This window comes from Symphodus melops, assembly GCF_947650265.1.
Source record: "Symphodus melops genome assembly, chromosome: 15".
Lineage (NCBI taxonomy): Eukaryota > Metazoa > Chordata > Actinopteri > Labriformes > Labridae > Symphodus > Symphodus melops.
Window position 1 is genome coordinate 15,584,538 of NC_136705.1, and position 16,813 is coordinate 15,601,350.

The following is a 16,813-nucleotide window of genomic DNA, read 5'->3' on the forward strand; positions in this document are numbered from 1 at the left end:
TAAAACAAATAACATACAAAATATATATATATATATATAATGCATAATAATATAATAATTTGGCGACAATAGCCCAATGCACATATAGGCTAAGTGTAACATCAATAGCTTATTCATAATTGATTTTGGCTCCATTAATGCCTATGAGTATATTCAGGGCTACGTGAATACAATAAACAACCTACGTATTTAGCTTATATGGACCATAGAGAACACATTTTCTAAATTTGGATTAATTGTAAACTATTAATTATTTTGCATGCAAACAAATTGCCTGGGTTTATGCACAGTTAAGTGAAGGTGGCAATCATATAACAGCTGAGTGAGGATTGCATGGGCAGAGAGGAGGAGGAGTGGAAAGGGAGGGCGAGCGGGCGGAGCGGCGCATCTGTACAGGCAGCTAGAGGAGAGGTGGAAAGGGAGAAGGAGAGAGGCGAACAGGACAAGATGAGGACCGCGGCAGCAGCAATGGAGGAATCAACGTTTGGATGGGAAAAGACAGCCGAGAGGAATTTACCGAGAAAGACCGATACGGCATGAGAGAGAAGGCTCGGGAGACGTGCTGTATCGCTCCAACATGGAGGCGTAGCGACAGTAGCATGCATTAAATCAGATCATTTCATTGTAGCCTAGCAGCAGCGGCACCATCCGTCCGTCCAACCTGAGCGGAGAGGAGGAGGGAGAGGAGGAGGAGGACAGAGGAGCAGAGATGGTTTCTCAGGTTGTGCAGACCCTGCGTCAGGGAGTCTGGGCATCTCTGACCGGGGGTTGGTACCACGACCCGGAGCAGAACAAATTCAACAACTCATGCCATCTCTATCTGTGGATATTTCTCCTGATGTTGCCTCTGTCTCTCCATCTGGTAAGTCTTTATAGGGAACATGACGTTCAAGGCCGCGAAGGGAGTATGAGGTGCCAATAGGTCGCCTACGTTTTATTGTCATGCGCCCTTCTAAATCCATTCTTGGATAAACGGGCTGTCGGCATGAAATAATGTAATGCCCTTCATTGTCTGGTTGCTATTGAAGGAAATACTAAGCTGGAGAAAGCATGCATCACTGTCGCAGTGTTTTTCCTTGCATGCGGTGAGGAAACGCATGGCTGCTCCTGGAAGTGCCATTGGAAGAGACAGGAGGTGTGAACGTGAGGTTCAATACTATGTTCATGTCGTGGCCTTTGAAATATGGCATAGAAAGCTTTTCTACTCCCAATTATAATACCCCGGCAGTTCATATGGTATTTTTCACCAACTGTTTACCTTGTACAGTTGCTGTAGATAAGAAGGAGGAGGAGCTGAGGAGGAATCACTAGTGAAGAGTTGCTAGTTTAGGTCAACCAACTTGACCTTAGCTGTGATGAAGTATAAATGATGACAATATGTTTGCCTTTGGTCTAGCAACAACAGCTTCAAACAGCAGTAGTAGAGAAATAGTTATAACACCCATAGCTTACAATGCAATAACAACTTTTTTTTTTTTAGCTAGTATGTAAATAAATGACTGGAATAATGATTTTCACACTCTCAATAACATTTATGTTAATTTGAGTTTATCTGGATTTAATTTAAACAATTGTAATAGAATCCACCTCCTTTTGAAAATGTGTATCTAAAATGTGTGTACAGATAACCTATCTCAAAATAGCCATCTACTAAGGACAGTTACTTTGGCAAAGTAAAAACACTTAACGGGAGAGTGACAGCTCAAACGTTTGCAACTAAAGCTATGTCGTTGCCAATATTTTTCACAGTCTGTTTGGAAACACTCACTGCTTCCCATGCAAAAACAACATAATCTCTCAGGGAAAGAGATGTTTCAAATTTCAGGTTTATTAGCTGAAGGTCGCAAGCAATGAAGAAAGAAAGTCGAGGAAGCACTTTGATAAAAGTGTTAATTACACTGGAGCATATATTTTGTTTGTACAGTTTTACCGTCGGACATAATAAATGTCCACAATGTTCAATTCAGCAAGAACTCTCATGACTCACGTAAAAACATGATGCAGATATTCTGTCTCAAATCTTCCTGTTCTTTTCGCTCCCCTGGGGATCAATAAAGCTCATTAATCCACTAGCAAATGTTATTACATCACATGGTTCACTGAACTTGTAATTCACCAAGTCTCTTTATCCATAGAAAAGTCTCTGAAGATGTTGATTTGAAAAGCTAAAGCTCTTCTCTCCCTCCCAACAGGCTCTGCCCCCTACCACCATGGCTTTAAGCATCTACTGTACCTCCATCACTCTCTTCTTCATCCTAATCAAGATGGCCAACTATCGGCTGCACATGATGTTCGATGAGGGTGAGGCGGTGGTCCGCAGCAGCCTGTCCGACCTCAGCAAGGCTCCAGAGAAGAAAAGCAATGCCTCAGACTCCTGCCTCCCCGCCAGTATGAGGTATAGCACCCTCATATTCACTTGTGATTTTTGATTTTAAAGTCAGTTTGGTTCATTTAAAAAAAACAACAACTCTATGCTAACATTATGCTAGGAAAACAAACAAAATAGGACAGTATCAGTAGTAAACTCATTCCATGATTAACCACTTAATCATGTAAAAACTACATGCAAACCTTGAAGCCATTTGTGCAACTTTAATAACATTTGAATGTCGCAACCTGAGCATGACATCAGAAGCAGGCAGTGGCATCAGCAGGCAGGCATCAGATGGCCACAGTGTGAATATTGGAAATCTGAGGAAAAGCCAGAACTAAAGATTCAACAGAATCATTAACATTTAGTTGAACATTAAGGCTGTCTTTTAGAATAATGCCACAGTATTTTTGTGTCTTGACATGACATTCTCTTAATGGCATCTTTATCTTCCTTAACTTCTTTGAGATTAGATTTTTTTTTGTGAGTGAGTGTATTCAAGTGGGAAACATTCTTTTTCAACTTCCTGTCAAAGACTTGACTCAGTGAAGACCTGATGCATAGGCAAGCTTACGAGGGGTGGTCAGGTATCTTCAGTCAGCTGCTTGGCTCATAGTTGATCAATAATTGGACAAGGAAAAAAAAATACATCAATCCATGATCTTTTAGTTTCTTTATAGTTTAAAAAAAAAAAAGGTATAGACAGATATTTTTTACTTCCTCAACGTTTCAAAACAGCTTGAAACGATTAATTCTGTAGTACTGTACAGTACTTCTGTACTGTAATTTAGGCTGTAAACATTTGTTTATCATCATCATTTTATTTCGTCTTTTATCTCTTATCTAAAAAGGAAGAGCAGTACAGTCCCCGACAGTGTTGCCATGACAATGTTGGCTCGGAAGGGTCCCAGTCCTGTAATACAGGTTACAGTGAAACAGACAGAAACGGACCCAGGACTGATTGGGGTGGTAAGTGACATTTGAAGGATAGCCATCTTAAGAGACACTGTGCTGTCCTACATGATGTCCTAATTTTAATCTGGTTTCTGAATTCTCCTTTCCACAGGACTGTTCAAAGTCAGACGAGGCGGTGAAGTCTGCGGAAGGTAATGCTGTTTTCCTTTAGGGTTGTGTTGAGATACAGGTCGGAAACTATTCAAGAAAACATGAAACCATGGAAAGGCTAATGAATTGCAAAAAAGTGTGATTTTTCCACTAATATTGGATTTCTATAATAGGGCAGACTAAATTCAAAGTCTAAATTCACCTGTAGTGCAGAGATGAAACAAAAATGTGCACATTTAGAAAAAATGTTGGAAGAAGTTAGTCAATTATTGTTTGCTATAATCCAGAGCATTAGTCACAATACATAAGTCACGTAAAGTGGAGAATTAATTTTCAAGCTACTCAGATAACAAATCCTCTCAGATAGTTGTATACTGGCAATTATGTTTGCCAACGAAACTGAGCTGTGCTGCTTCAATAGAGCATTGGTAGCTTTGCAACGTTAGCTCGTAGAGGCTTGGTCTTGATCTGCACAGTTAGAGAGTGTTTTACAAAACAGACCAGTCAGGTAAGTATTTAAAAGCAGATCTTGAGCTAAACTCTCTGAAATTAAAATATTCTCAGAATCATTAGTGCTTGGACAGTTATAGAAATGAGGTATCGATGATTGAAGTCTTTTCTCTGCATACAGAGGAACAGTCATTTGAAATTAGTCAGGGTTTGGTTGTCTGAAATGGAACTTTGAGTAGAGACATTTTTTAAGCAATTCACACACACAACAAGGGTTTAGCTGGAAAGTGAAGCAGACTGTATCAGGCTGATGACTTCCCTGTGAATAATTTAATGCTCAAAATTGGTTGGACAGTATGATAAAGTGATAAGTACACTCAAGGCATGAAGACTTGATGTAGGAAGAAGGCAGCTGAAGGTAATCTGCAATAAATCTCTATTTTTTTTTTTTAACCTTTTAAGAGCCTTTATGTGGTTGTATATAAAGTGTTTTGTATTTTGTTCTGACAATTCTGAGTAATTCTGTGAGGGAAGCAAACTTTGTTCCTCATCCCTAATGCACTCAATTACTTCTCGGAAACTTCAGGCTGATTTTTCTTTTTTTCTGCAAAACACATTATGGTTGTGGTTATTCACAAACAAGCAGCAAACTAGTGGTCGCTGATTAGAAGTTACTTTATTCATGGAACTGCATTTCTCTGTTTATTACAAAATACATCAGTAAACAATAGTGTGGATTAGAGACAACAGCATTTCCATCATGCCAGTTTTTGTCGGGTTGCAGAAGTTCACTCGTACTGCACCCTAAATCAATAACTTGTATCTATGTTTATTGCTTCTAGGACAGGGTGAGGGCACAGCAGAGGAGAAGCCTGTAGAGGGAGGCCTGCAACCAAGCCAAGAGCCTTCTCCAGATGACCTCTCCAGTCCTAATCCCGACCAGGCCGCCCCCCTGCTGCAGGCCCAGCAGAGGCCCCCATCCCGAGCTGAAAGAGAAGAGACGCGACCTGGATCCGGGGGTGGGTCAGTGAAAATGGACATGGAAACAATTGATACTGGAAGCGTGAAGGAAGGAACTGACATGCTGACACTCTTAACAGTGGCTGCTAAAGAGCAATCAGAGCAGGACAGAACAATAGCAAAGGACTCAGGGAAGGACATAATAGAAGAGGAGAAAGACTACGAGGATAAAGAGGCTACAGATATGGAAACAGCTGATGAAGGTCTGCCTCCTTCCAAAGAAAGTGGAGATGAGAGTGAAGAGGAAAGCGAGGGGCAGAAAGAGTTTTCAGATGCCAACAATAATACACTGGAGACTCCCCAGGACTGCCAAGACGATTTCATCAACATCCCCGATCTTCCTGTCGAGGTTGGCCTCACATAGACAGTACTAGTATTGGTATTACTTTGTAAATGATAGGTTAAACTGTTCTCTTTGTTCCGTCTCGTGCTGTTTCTCAGGCTGAGCCAGTGGAGGAGACTTACTGTTCTGATGAGATCGAAGTGGTTCTTGTTGATAACTCCAGCCCAGGGCCTGCTTGCGCTCACCTGGATGAGAGCGACACAGTCAAGATCATCATCACTATGAGCTGTGACCCTCAGACTGCTGCTAAGCTGGAAGAGAGCGTTAAACAGAGCCTTCTGGAAAATGCACAGGTAAGAAACACTCTGGACGAAGTTCTTTTAAAACTTTTTGTCCCGCTTGTAATCCAATTAGAAAGCTGGAGGGGGTTTATTTATCACGCAGTATCACATACGTCTTCTTAGAGCTATATAATGTTATCAGTAATAATTTGCCACAGTTTCATCTAAAACACTGAATTCCTTTTAAGTTTTTATTAAAACAGGTAAATCAACTAGGAATCTACCCCTTATGTGGCATGGAAACACTGAACACCAAACATTGACTTGATGAACTGTTGAACTGGCCAGTACTAGACAGTCCAAACTCCTTTGTAACTTTGGTTAGTCTTCAGTATATTGCAAGTGTACAAGTTATTCAAGATGCAGTATCTGTACAGCCATGCAGAATAAATCAGCAAATATGTCCCTTTTAATGTCTCTCTGACTGCTCCTGTTGTGCCGTTTCATTCGGAAAGTCCAATTTGTTTGTGACCCATCTATGTGTTTTCAACAAGGCGCAAAAGGATGCAGGGGAGTGTCACATCAAGATCCCTGTCATCACCTTTGACTCCCCCGAGGACGACAAGCAGGAGCAGGACAGGGAAGAAGAAGAAGCGACTGGCTCAGAGGAGGACCCCACCCTGAAACAACAGCAGAGCCAAAGTGAAGAGTTTCACATGTGTCGAGAAACAACCAGTTCTGAGTTCACAACAATGGAGGGTCAAGATCAAGACCAGGAACATCTTGGTCTACACTTGACAAATGACAGCACGCCAAGCCCACAGCTAACGAATGATAACAGCTCATCAGGTATCGATGTCAACTCCCACCCCGATGACACAGATCCTCTGGACCCTTACGTGGATTCACAAGGTTTCCTGCGTCTGCCGCCTGCCTTCGGCCGTTACGGTCCAGGGGGAAGGACTCACATACGCGGGCTGAGCATGGACAGTGGGAAAGATGCCGTGCTGCTTTCAGACCGATCGCAAAACACAGTATGCTGGCTCTGTTTTGATTTTGGCAAGCGTGTCCTAAATGTGTCACAATCGGTCCTTGCATAAATACAAACATCTGTGTCCTTTTCAGACCACCATGACAAGTTCCAAGTCGGATCTGGAAGCAAAGGAGGGCCAGATACCCAACGAGTCCAACTTCTTGGAGTTTGTGTCCTTGTTGGGCTCTCTCAGTGCCAGAGGGGGCGCTACCAGCATGCAGGAACAGGAAGAGACAGAATGTAAAGAGGAAGAGGGCACGTCAGAGGAAGGTGAATCTCAGAAAAAAGCGTTTGTCCATTTCCTATAGTTAAAAGGTTTAGAGTTAATGAAGACTTTTAAACAATATGCATACACACGTTGAAATATCAATGCAAGTTTATGAGCATCGATATCGAACAGTAGTACATTAGTACTACTGTTTTTGATATATTGTTTGATTGGCAATATAGTCATTTAAAGCTTAATGCTAATATAATACTGATGTAGATATTTTAATCAACATACTACAAGGGTTTTTCCAGCCTGCCAGTCTGAAAGCACGTTGGACCAAATATAACTCAATTTTTCAGTGAAATGGTATTAATGTAGCTGTACAGCCTGTAGTTGCTGCTCGTGATGTGAATATGGAGATTTATGTTGTTAAACCTAGATTAAGTGAGTTTTCTTTACCACTTTGGGGAAGCATAACTAAGATACACTTTGGTTGAACTCGAGCAACAAAATCGTTCTGTTAGAGTTGTGACCCGAGATGCCATTTCAGATTATGTGCAATTATCTCTCTGGTCTTCACTATGTTTTTGGTCTCCACCAACTTGCCAGTGAAGTATAGCTTGCCATGTGTTCCATTATAAACGTATCAGTTCACTAGACAATATGACTCTGTCATATTGTACTATGCAAGAGTTCCTGCTGCAAGCCTTAAAACAACAAACTACAACATTTTCATGAAGCTGGTGTGATTTTCTGTGTATTCATTGCCATTGTTTATTGTCATTGATATTTGTCTTGACATACAAACATCAATGAAAGCAACTGTTTCTGTTATTTTGACCCCAAACATTTTCAAAGCAGAGAATCTGAGTGCGACTTCCAAACCTGACGAGACGATAAGAGAGCAAAACACAGACAGCAAACCAGAGAGACCAAAACCGCCTACCAGTCTCCCTACCGACACACTACAGGCCATTCCACCTACACAAATCCCAATAGTTTCCCCCGACAGGTACGATTGTCTATTTTCCTACATGCTTAAATGAAATGCGCTCTTACACCCACAAACACACACCTCTACAGGACTTACGTCCAGAATTTCCAGTTGATTGTGTTTCCTGTCTGCAGTCCGCAGACTGACAGAGAGAAGGATCCAGACTATGATTCTCTGCCCTCACAAACTTCCCAGTCAGAGAGCTCCATGCTGCAAGTCATCTGCAGACCAGAGGCTACCAACAAAGAAGATGCCTACACCTTTCACACTGTACACAGTAAGCAGCTTATATTCAACGTCATTATTGGTTTCAAATGTTAAAAGACATCTGGTGATGAAAAATAAAGGTGCAAAAGTGCAAAAGAAAAAAAAAAGCACTTCTTTGTTTGTCCATTTGAGACTGGCTCTAAAAATCAGGTCTCATAATGAAATGATATTTTTACAGCTGTTTTGTTTATATTTAGGCATGTGGATACATTGCATAATTACAAACTTGGCAGAGTTGACTGACAGTTGGTTGCAGAGGTTTTGTTGTGCTAGTTCCACCTCTTTGCAAGTTTCTAATTGATTGAAATGTAGGTGCATACAGCATTTCAAACGTTTGGACCCTTCGTAATGCCCCTTCATAAAGCAATGGGTGACCTCACTGAATCTATGTCCATATTTTGTACAGTGTGGATGGGTGGCATGGAGTAACAGGCAACAAATATATGCTGGTAAAAGAGTTAGGAACCTGGTAGCATTTAGCATTTATTTCAATTTGATAACATTGAGATATCTGGAACAAATGTAAATTTAGCCAAAGTTTCTGTTATTGGCTCGAACTTCTTAGCACTCAGGTTGAGTACATGCCTTAGTTTTGGATTGACTTCAACATCATCATCAGATCAACGATTCAGAGATTATAGTCCCAGACGTCTGTAACATGAAATGAGGAAATATCATTTCTGCTCCTCAGCTGGTGTGTTTTTTTCTTTTACAGGAGACAGGCCTCGTAAACTGTATGCAGAGAGAGCTCTGAATCTGCCACTGGGAGCTGAGCTCATCACTGGCAACATGTGGTAGGGCTGTGAAATCTTCATTCTACCTTCTCATCCTGTCAACGTCCACTCCTTTACCTGCAATAAGTTATGGTCTCTAAAATGTCCTGCTGTTGCTCTTCTTACACTACCTACCTGCATGCTCTCGTTCTCTGCTTCATTGATTGTTTTCAGTTGAACGTACTTCCCTTTTTTTCCCTTCTCCTCTTTAACTTTCATCATTTCCTTTTAAATCAGGATTGACCAAGAAAAATAAAACAGTGTGTGTTTCCCTTCAGTGACCTGCTGTCAACTTCTTCAAACTCCGAGTGTCAGGATGGCCTTGCAGGTGGTCACGCTGACTGCCCTTTCCAACGACGCATCATCCCTGCCCACAGGCTGCGACCACGAAGGACTCATCCCGAGATCTTTCAGGTATGTATCTGCCTTCATTTTTATTTCCAGTTAAACCTACGAAGAGGTCGAACTAACTCTGATTTTCTAAAGCTAAAGAAAGAGGGGAAAAAGAAGTCTGCTTCTAATGAAGGATTGCATTTGGACTGAGTATGCTGTCAGGGATAATACATAAGGTGACTTTTGCTGCAGGAGGCTTTTCAGAGTCTGCGTTTGAGATGATACCCACTTTAGTGGTTTCTTGTTTGGTATGGTAACGTGCCAAGAAATGTAGCAATGTGCCAACAGAGGCTGTGAACACAAAACTGCTCGCCAGCAGATGTGGTTGTAAACACTGTCGGTTTCAAATTCTTCCAATAATCGTTTTTGCCTTTGTTTTGTTTTGGGGTTTTTTCATGAGGAGAGAAAAGCTTTTATCGTGTCTCTAAGGTCTCAAGGATGCTCTGCAGTGTACGTGTTGTTGATAAACTGTGAATGTCATTGCTGCTGTTTGAAATGTTCAGACCTGCAAAGTCTGCATGAGAGCTGGATGCTGACCAGTGGTGATATTACAGCAGCAGCCCGGATTAGTCTTGAAGTAGAAACGACACAGAGACTCTGCTGAATCATTACTGCACCAGTTTGTGCTCGTAGAAACAACGTTGTTTTGTGTACTCGTAAGGATCCACTTTGAATATTCAACCTGGGAAAACTCTACTTGTTTGTGGGTGTAAATGATTTCTTTTTGTGTGCATCCGTGTGTCAGGAAGAGGACTCTTTGGATGATTCGTCAGAGACTTCCACTCAGGAGAAACCGACCAAGAAGATTTATTACAAGCTGAAACTGTTTCCTGGGAAGTGGATCAACATTTTATATGACCGCCTCACCCTGCTTGCTCTTTTGGACAGGTACATATACATTTCACACTGTTGTGCCCATTCATTTATCCAAGTTCAGAAATTCAACATCACACATATCAATCAGCTCTGAGATCTACGTGGAGATATTTTCCTTGGAAGAATAATCAATACAACCACAGTTTTATGTTTCACACTCGTCATATTCTTTTTATGTACTGTTGTCATATAGAAACCAGGATGTTTTGGAGAATCTGGTCGCTGTCTTCATGGCCTTCCTGGTGTCTTTCCTGGGTTTTGTGCTTCTGAACCACGGCTGCTTCAAAGACTTCTGGGTCTTTCAGTTCTGCCTGGTCATCGCCAGCTGCCAGTATTCCTTACTGAAGGTAACAAAAACTCCTGACCAAGGTTTTTAATGTATCAGACCTCAGCTGTCTAATTATGGGAATGAGCAATATACCAAAATCATAAACGTTAGACAGCACTGTGGTGGAAAAATCTAAGTTGTGAGAGTCGAAGGAAAAACACTTTGTGCTTTATTGAATGTATTTGGGGATGAATGATGTGTTTGCTCCTGCTCACTTCCTTTCGGTTCAACTCACAAGTAATCAAGTAATCGTTTGAAGATGTTTTTCATCTTCAGTTCGGAACAGTGATTCAATATTTTCTTCTTTTGTCCAGAGTGTTCAACCAGATGCAGCTTCACCAACACATGTAAGTTAACACTATGGGGACATATCAAAATACGAGCAAATAAACTTCATATTAGTGTTTTGTGTGTATTTATCTATTTTGAAGAAACTTCTATGCTCCTATTGATTGGTTTCAGCTTGTCATCGGGGTTTCTTCGGTGTTGCATGCTGTCAGGTACAAAGATGATATAAGATGAAGATATATTTGAAATCAGTTCCATTTCATTTTGATTATCCTCACAAATTACTCAAAAAGGTAACATGCTAGCTTGTGAAAAATTATCATTTGAGATTGCTTAGTTTATTTGAGTCAGGGACAGTGTACGAAAAAAAAAGAATAGAAGCTTTGTACCAGATTTAGCGAAGTAGCTAATTTCCAGCTGTTGTCCCTGTGTGTGTGTGTGTGTGTGTGTGTGTGTGTGTGTGTGTGTGTGTGTAGGGTCACAACCAGTTGGTGGCTTACAGCCGAGCTGCCTACTTCTGCATCTTCTGCACTCTGATCTGGCTGCTGGAGCAGCTGCTGAGGATGAAAGACTTGCCTGTCTCCAACCTGTACGGGGTCACCATCGTCTGCCATGATGCACTGCAGTTCTTAAGAAACATGCTCGTGGGTAAGGAGCGAGGAGAGGAACGAGCAGCTCCCCAGTGGAGCCTTGTTTTAGACAGCCATGCATCAGCTGTGACATGGCAACTGCTTCATTCCTTGTTGTTTATCATTTGATTGAACTCCTATCTCGAAACGATAATGACGAAAGAATGCCTGTTATTGTCTGATATGTAAAACAGGTTTTACCTACTGCTTCCCAATCACCTTCCTGGTGGGCCTTTTCCCTCAGATCAACACCTTCACCATCTACCTGCTGGAGCAGATTGACATGCACCTGTTTGGAGGAACAGGTTGGTGCAAGAGTTTCTAATCCCTTTTTTGCAATATTTGAAAATAAGTGTTGAGAATACATGGACGATTGTTTTTTTCTGTTTTCGTTACCCCCATCTTATAATTAATTTCAAGATGCATCTGTGGCTTTGTAATATATATTTACAGAGTTTACATAAATGGAAATGTGTTCTTGGGGTCACAGGTCACACTTACACATTCACACCCCTTTCCACACTGATTGTAGAGTGTACGTCAGTAATAACTAATCCCATTCATGCACAGTAATTTAAGGTGCAACTCACACCGAGATGATGGAACAATCACACTGTAAGCACTTTCACCAACGACAGAGGGAATCTAAAAACATGACATGTCCACAGCTGACCTTGCTATGGCATACAATGACAACTTTCATGATTAAACTAGAACTCATTTTGGTGTGAACACTTTTTTTTATGGCTTTTGAGTAAAACTAATAATCTCCTGATTACATTTATTTTTTTTAAAGCTAAATCTTAACTTCAGAGTTTCTCTTTGTTGTTAATGCTACTGCATGTCTTGTCCCTTTGCTGTTATTTGTGTGTTCCAGCTGCTACGAGTCTCGTCTCTGCAGTCTACAGCATCCTCCGCAGTCTGATCGCTCTGTCTCTGCTCTACGGTTTCTGCTTCGGAGCTCTTAAGGTACAAACTGAATATAAACAAAATATTCCCTCTCGTCTCCTGTCCTCCGGAATCTGAGTTCGCAGTAATCCTCTTGGCTATTGGAATAGAAGGCAACAGTTATAAATAGCATACAGTCGCAGCTGAAAGTACAGTTGCAGCACAACACAATGAGTTGCGAGTCATTTTTTATAGTAACTCCAGTATTGCAGCTGGAAAAGGAAGCTTTTGAAGCATGGCGATCTGAAAGCAGCAGACCTTTGCTTTACGTGTTTGTGTGTGACTGTGTTGTTACAGGAGCCGTGGGATGAGCAGCACACGCCGGCTTTGTTCTCTGGATTCTGCGGCCTTTTGGTGGTCTTCTCCTACCACCTCAGCCGACAGAGCAGCGACCCGTCTGTGCTCATGTGAGTGTTTGTGCATCTTTATGTTTGTCCAAACAGATTCAGCTCGGTCGAGCAGCACACTTACAAACCTATAACACAAAATGTAACGTTGAATAGTAATAAGACAAATGAACTGAATTGTCAAACATTACATTGAACAGAAATCAATATTCAAAAACTCTAGAGCCGAATTAACTTTGAAAGTGGAGTTCAATTAATTGACTTGAATGTCAAATCTGCTTATGTTTATTGTTTTCATCTTAAGCTAAAAAAAAGTGCTAACTTTTTTGCTCAAGAAGAAATCTGTGAAATGATAGATCTTCATAAACGTAACTTAACGTAACGCAAATGTCACGTCAGCGTGTTTAAAGCTCAATCGAGCTCATTCTCGAAGATCTTCTCAAGAATTGAACGTTAATGTTACGTCTTTGTTTAATTACTCTCATGCAGCTGTTTGTTATTTACAGGTCTCTGATCAAGTCCAAGATAATGCCCGCTTTGGTGGAGAGCGAGGAAGAGGAGGAGGAAGACACAGACATCAAAGACCCACTTCCTGACAAACTGCAGAGCTCGATGGTGACCTAAACTGATTCAGTCATCAATAATGTTTCTTGTGAATCTTCTCAGTGAAAGCATGATTATACAGTTCAAGTGTTGAGTTGACCTGTGCATTAATTGGAACAGTGATTATCGCCAGGTAATCGTTACTGTGCACCTGAGGCGCCTGAATTCCTCCAAAATGAGAGTACGACTCAGTCCGACTTCTAGACGAGATAATAAAATGTTGTCTGGGATTACAGGGAGTTATGCGTCCTGGAAAACAAGCTTCTCACTGCCTTTTGCACTATTAATAGAAGATTATGAAGCTCTTTGCAAGCTGCTTTGTCTTTGATCTCCAAAAGCGTAAGACTCAGAACGATTAGAAAGAGATTATCACACCTAAATGAGTCAAACAGCTGAGGTTTTTTTTGCTCGGTGTGGATTATTAAAGATCACATCTCTCCCCCCCCCCTGCAGAAGGAGATCCTGCTGTCGGATGTTGTTGTGTGCTCTGTCGCCTACATCCTGACCTTCGCCATCACTGCAAGTACCGTGTTTCTGTCTCTCAAGGTGAGACTGCTTCCTCTTTTGTTTTTTTGCTTTACACTGCCTAAGATATTTTATCTGTGCTGTTTTTGGTGTGCCCTGATGAAAAACCATCACACCATGGATGTCTTGTGTAAAGTAGTACTATTGAAAACAAGAAGTATCCGCCTGCCGTCCTTTTACTTTCAAATGTTCAGATCAATGTCCATCTTTTTTCCTTGGAAAACTTCCCAGATTACAATATGTAAATTGCTTCATCTGACACCGACCAGATGCAAGAGGGAGACTGACACTTTATTCTTTTGTTGACACTTTATCTTTGGTGAACTTTTAGTATACCTGCACTCATTCGTTCGTTCATTTACAGCTCTGTTCGTCTTTGAATCCCCCCCGGGGACAAAAAAGTTTTTTTTGAATTGAACTGAAGAAATAACAGCCTTATAGAAATAGCCAATCTCCTTTGCTTTTGTAGGTCATATAGAGGCTTCATAATAAATTACTGTCTGCTTCAAAGCTAGCTAAAAATACTCACTGGAGCTTTGAATAATGTAAGATTTCTATTTCTAGCCTTTTGTGACCATCGTGTTGTACGCTCTGGCTGGGACAGTGGGGGTTGTCACCCACTACCTGATCCCCCAGCTGAGGAAGCACCACCCTTGGCTGTGGATCTCCCATCCAGTACTCAAGACCAAAGAGTATCACCAGTTTGAACCCAGAGGTCAGCATGTTTGTTCAGAGTTAATTATGTAAACCAATGGACCGACAGGAAAATGATCAGGGAGCATAGATTAAAAAAAGAACAAGACCATGCAGCTTTCTGAATTTATTACAGGGGTAGTAAATAGTTTTTGTTTATCTGGATCCAGATCTGAATATAAACAACGTCAAACTCAATGCGTTATTGATCTGCATATATTAAAAACAACAGAGTGAGTAATGCTGATCAGATAAGATAATCCTTTATTCATCTCGCGAGCGGAGAAATTTACATTTGAGGATTTGATTTGACGATCCAGTGAGTTTCCTTCAGTGAGTTTGTATGTTGACTGATGAACGGGGGAAATACCAGAAAACATTTTCATGTATTATGAGACATTTAGTTGATTTTGGCAGGTGTAAATATGATGAGACTTTCACATTCTAAATGGCTGTTTTATTATCACGTTTATGATGCATCAATTATGTTTCATTAAAAAAATGAGTGTAAGTTGTGATTCTGATCCTCTTGAATTATTTCCCTGCTCTTGCATCTGTCACAGAGGACGCTGTGCTGATGTGGTTTGAGCGGCTTTACGTTGGGCTCCTGTGCTTTGAGAAGTATGTGGTCTACCCCGCCATCATTCTAAGCGCACTAACTAATGACGGATTTGCCCTTAGTCACCGCAAGAAGCTGGGAATTCAGTGAGTGGACACATGCACCATCCAACACAGTATTCATTCAGATGTGAAAATGTAAAGATGTGCATAGCACTTTGCTTTATGTCAGTGTGTGTGTTGACTGAACTCTATTCTGTTCTGCCTCCAGCTGCGATGTACTCCTGACAACTGTCGCTGGATTGAAACTCTTGCGTTCTTCGTTTTGTGATCCGAGCTTCCAGTTCCTCACCCTGCTCTTCACGCTGGTCTTTTTCCACTTTGACTGTCCACACGCCTCGGAGAGCTTCCTGCTGGACTTCTTTATCATGTCTATAGCTTTCCACAAGGTGAGAGACCACTGTTTGTTCCTGCATGGGAACAGGGTTGGCTGACATGATGTGCATTGGACAATATTGTTGTAAAGATTTTGTCAAAGATACATTTCGAAACACAACTAAATACAGAGCCAAACAGGTTTTTCAGAGTATGGAATAGTTTAAATTTAACCACTCAGCAAAAAGACTGACAATTTGAATGTTTTTATACTCAGCCTCTGAAAATAGCTTACTTCAAATGTCCAGTCTGTCATTGTGATGTCTAAGAGCGACATCATCCCGACGTTTTCCACAAGGTTGTTTGTTTAGTTTTTTTAATTGAAAGGCTGCACTACAACAATAGGTGTGACAGATTTTGCTGCATTTTAGGAATTTTCTGGGTTTGTAACCTTTCACAAATGGATTTTTCTTGGGGGAGGATTTTTGCCTTTTTGGGGAGTTTGGGTTTGGAGGTTAGCATAAACAGATTAAAAGGGTCTGAGATAATTCATAACATTTAACCAAACTACTTGGCTAAGAAGCTCCAACCATGTTTCTGTCCCAAACATAATTTGTTATTGAATTGAAAATCAGCGTTGGTAGCAGCGGTATGCCGAGTGTTAGGTAGCTACCCATGGGGTGTGGTCCTCAAAATAGGCGATCCAAGTTCAAGTCCCTACCTGTGGTTCCTTTCCTGCATGTTATTCGCCTCTCTCTTATTCTGGTTTCCTTCTCTTTCCAAAGTTCTTGAAAATAATGGCATCAAAATCCTTAAAGAATAACTCAGGGCTGATTAGTTAGCAAAAAAAAAGCAACAATTTCAGCTGAGTCTGCCCGTTTGTGTATGTGTTTGTGCACATATTGTAAAATGAATACGTTCTATATGATATCAGTTGATGATTTTATGATCTTAATATTGATTTGAAAAAACGTCATAGAGATCACTTTATTTTCCTTTGAGTCAAAGGTAGTGCTAAATCTGGGACTTACTGTACTTCTTTTCGTTCTGTCCAGATGCGAGAGCTGTTGCTGAAGCTTCATTTCATCCTGGTTTACATCGCTCCGTGGCAGATCGCCTGGGGCAGCGCTTTCCATGCCTTTGCTCAGCCATTTGCTGTGCCACGTATCCTTTGCTCAGACCTTGTGTGTGTGTGTGTGTGTGTGTGTGTGTGTGTGTGTGTGTGTGTGTGTGCTGCTCTGTGTCTTCATAATATCAGATTAGTGATTTCTTGTCTTTCCTTGACCGGTGTGTGTTCATTCAGACTCAGCCATGCTGCTGCTCCAGACTTTGCTCACAACTGTCTTTTATACACCGCTCGCTCCCTTCCTGGGCAGCGCCATCTTCATTTCCTCCTATCCTCGGCCAATAAGGTTCTGGGAGCGAAACTACAAGTAAGACCCCGTCAAAACGACTCCGTGAGAGTGGAGTGAGTGAACGTGTGTGAGAAGTATTCGCTCGCT

General features: G+C 41.3%; 1 protein-coding gene across 3 annotated transcripts in view; it reads left to right on the plus strand.

The window, feature by feature from the left end:
- The first annotated feature begins 369 nt into the window (after positions 1-369).
- pcnx2 (pecanex 2) overlaps positions 370-16,813 on the plus strand; it is a 32,233-nt gene continuing 15,789 nt past the window's right edge. Inside the window, exons 1-27 of one of the 3 annotated variants that reach the window (XM_079362498.1) lie at positions 370-862; positions 2,193-2,395; positions 3,223-3,340; positions 3,438-3,477; positions 4,729-4,905; positions 4,987-5,255; positions 5,348-5,542; positions 6,025-6,504; positions 6,596-6,773; positions 7,573-7,726; positions 7,843-7,985; positions 8,691-8,769; positions 9,027-9,162; positions 9,887-10,029; positions 10,211-10,364; positions 10,660-10,692; positions 11,110-11,281; positions 11,457-11,567; positions 12,140-12,231; positions 12,508-12,617; positions 13,064-13,172; positions 13,614-13,706; positions 14,250-14,400; positions 14,942-15,083; positions 15,208-15,385; positions 16,367-16,475; positions 16,615-16,744. In XM_079362498.1, coding sequence (XP_079218624.1) covers positions 710-862; positions 2,193-2,395; positions 3,223-3,340; positions 3,438-3,477; positions 4,729-4,905; positions 4,987-5,255; positions 5,348-5,542; positions 6,025-6,504; positions 6,596-6,773; positions 7,573-7,726; positions 7,843-7,985; positions 8,691-8,769; positions 9,027-9,162; positions 9,887-10,029; positions 10,211-10,364; positions 10,660-10,692; positions 11,110-11,281; positions 11,457-11,567; positions 12,140-12,231; positions 12,508-12,617; positions 13,064-13,172; positions 13,614-13,706; positions 14,250-14,400; positions 14,942-15,083; positions 15,208-15,385; positions 16,367-16,475; positions 16,615-16,744 — 4,052 coding nt within the window. In that variant the 5' untranslated portion in view covers positions 370-709. Of the gene's footprint in view, positions 863-2,192; positions 2,396-3,222; positions 3,341-3,437; positions 3,478-4,728; positions 5,256-5,347; positions 5,543-6,024; positions 6,505-6,595; positions 6,774-7,572; positions 7,727-7,842; positions 7,986-8,690; positions 8,770-9,026; positions 9,163-9,886; positions 10,030-10,210; positions 10,365-10,659; positions 10,693-11,109; positions 11,282-11,456; positions 11,568-12,139; positions 12,232-12,507; positions 12,618-13,063; positions 13,173-13,613; positions 13,707-14,249; positions 14,401-14,941; positions 15,084-15,207; positions 15,386-16,366; positions 16,476-16,614; positions 16,745-16,813 lie in introns of all 3 variants that reach the window. The other 2 variants (XM_079362496.1, XM_079362497.1) reach the window with 2 other exon arrangements.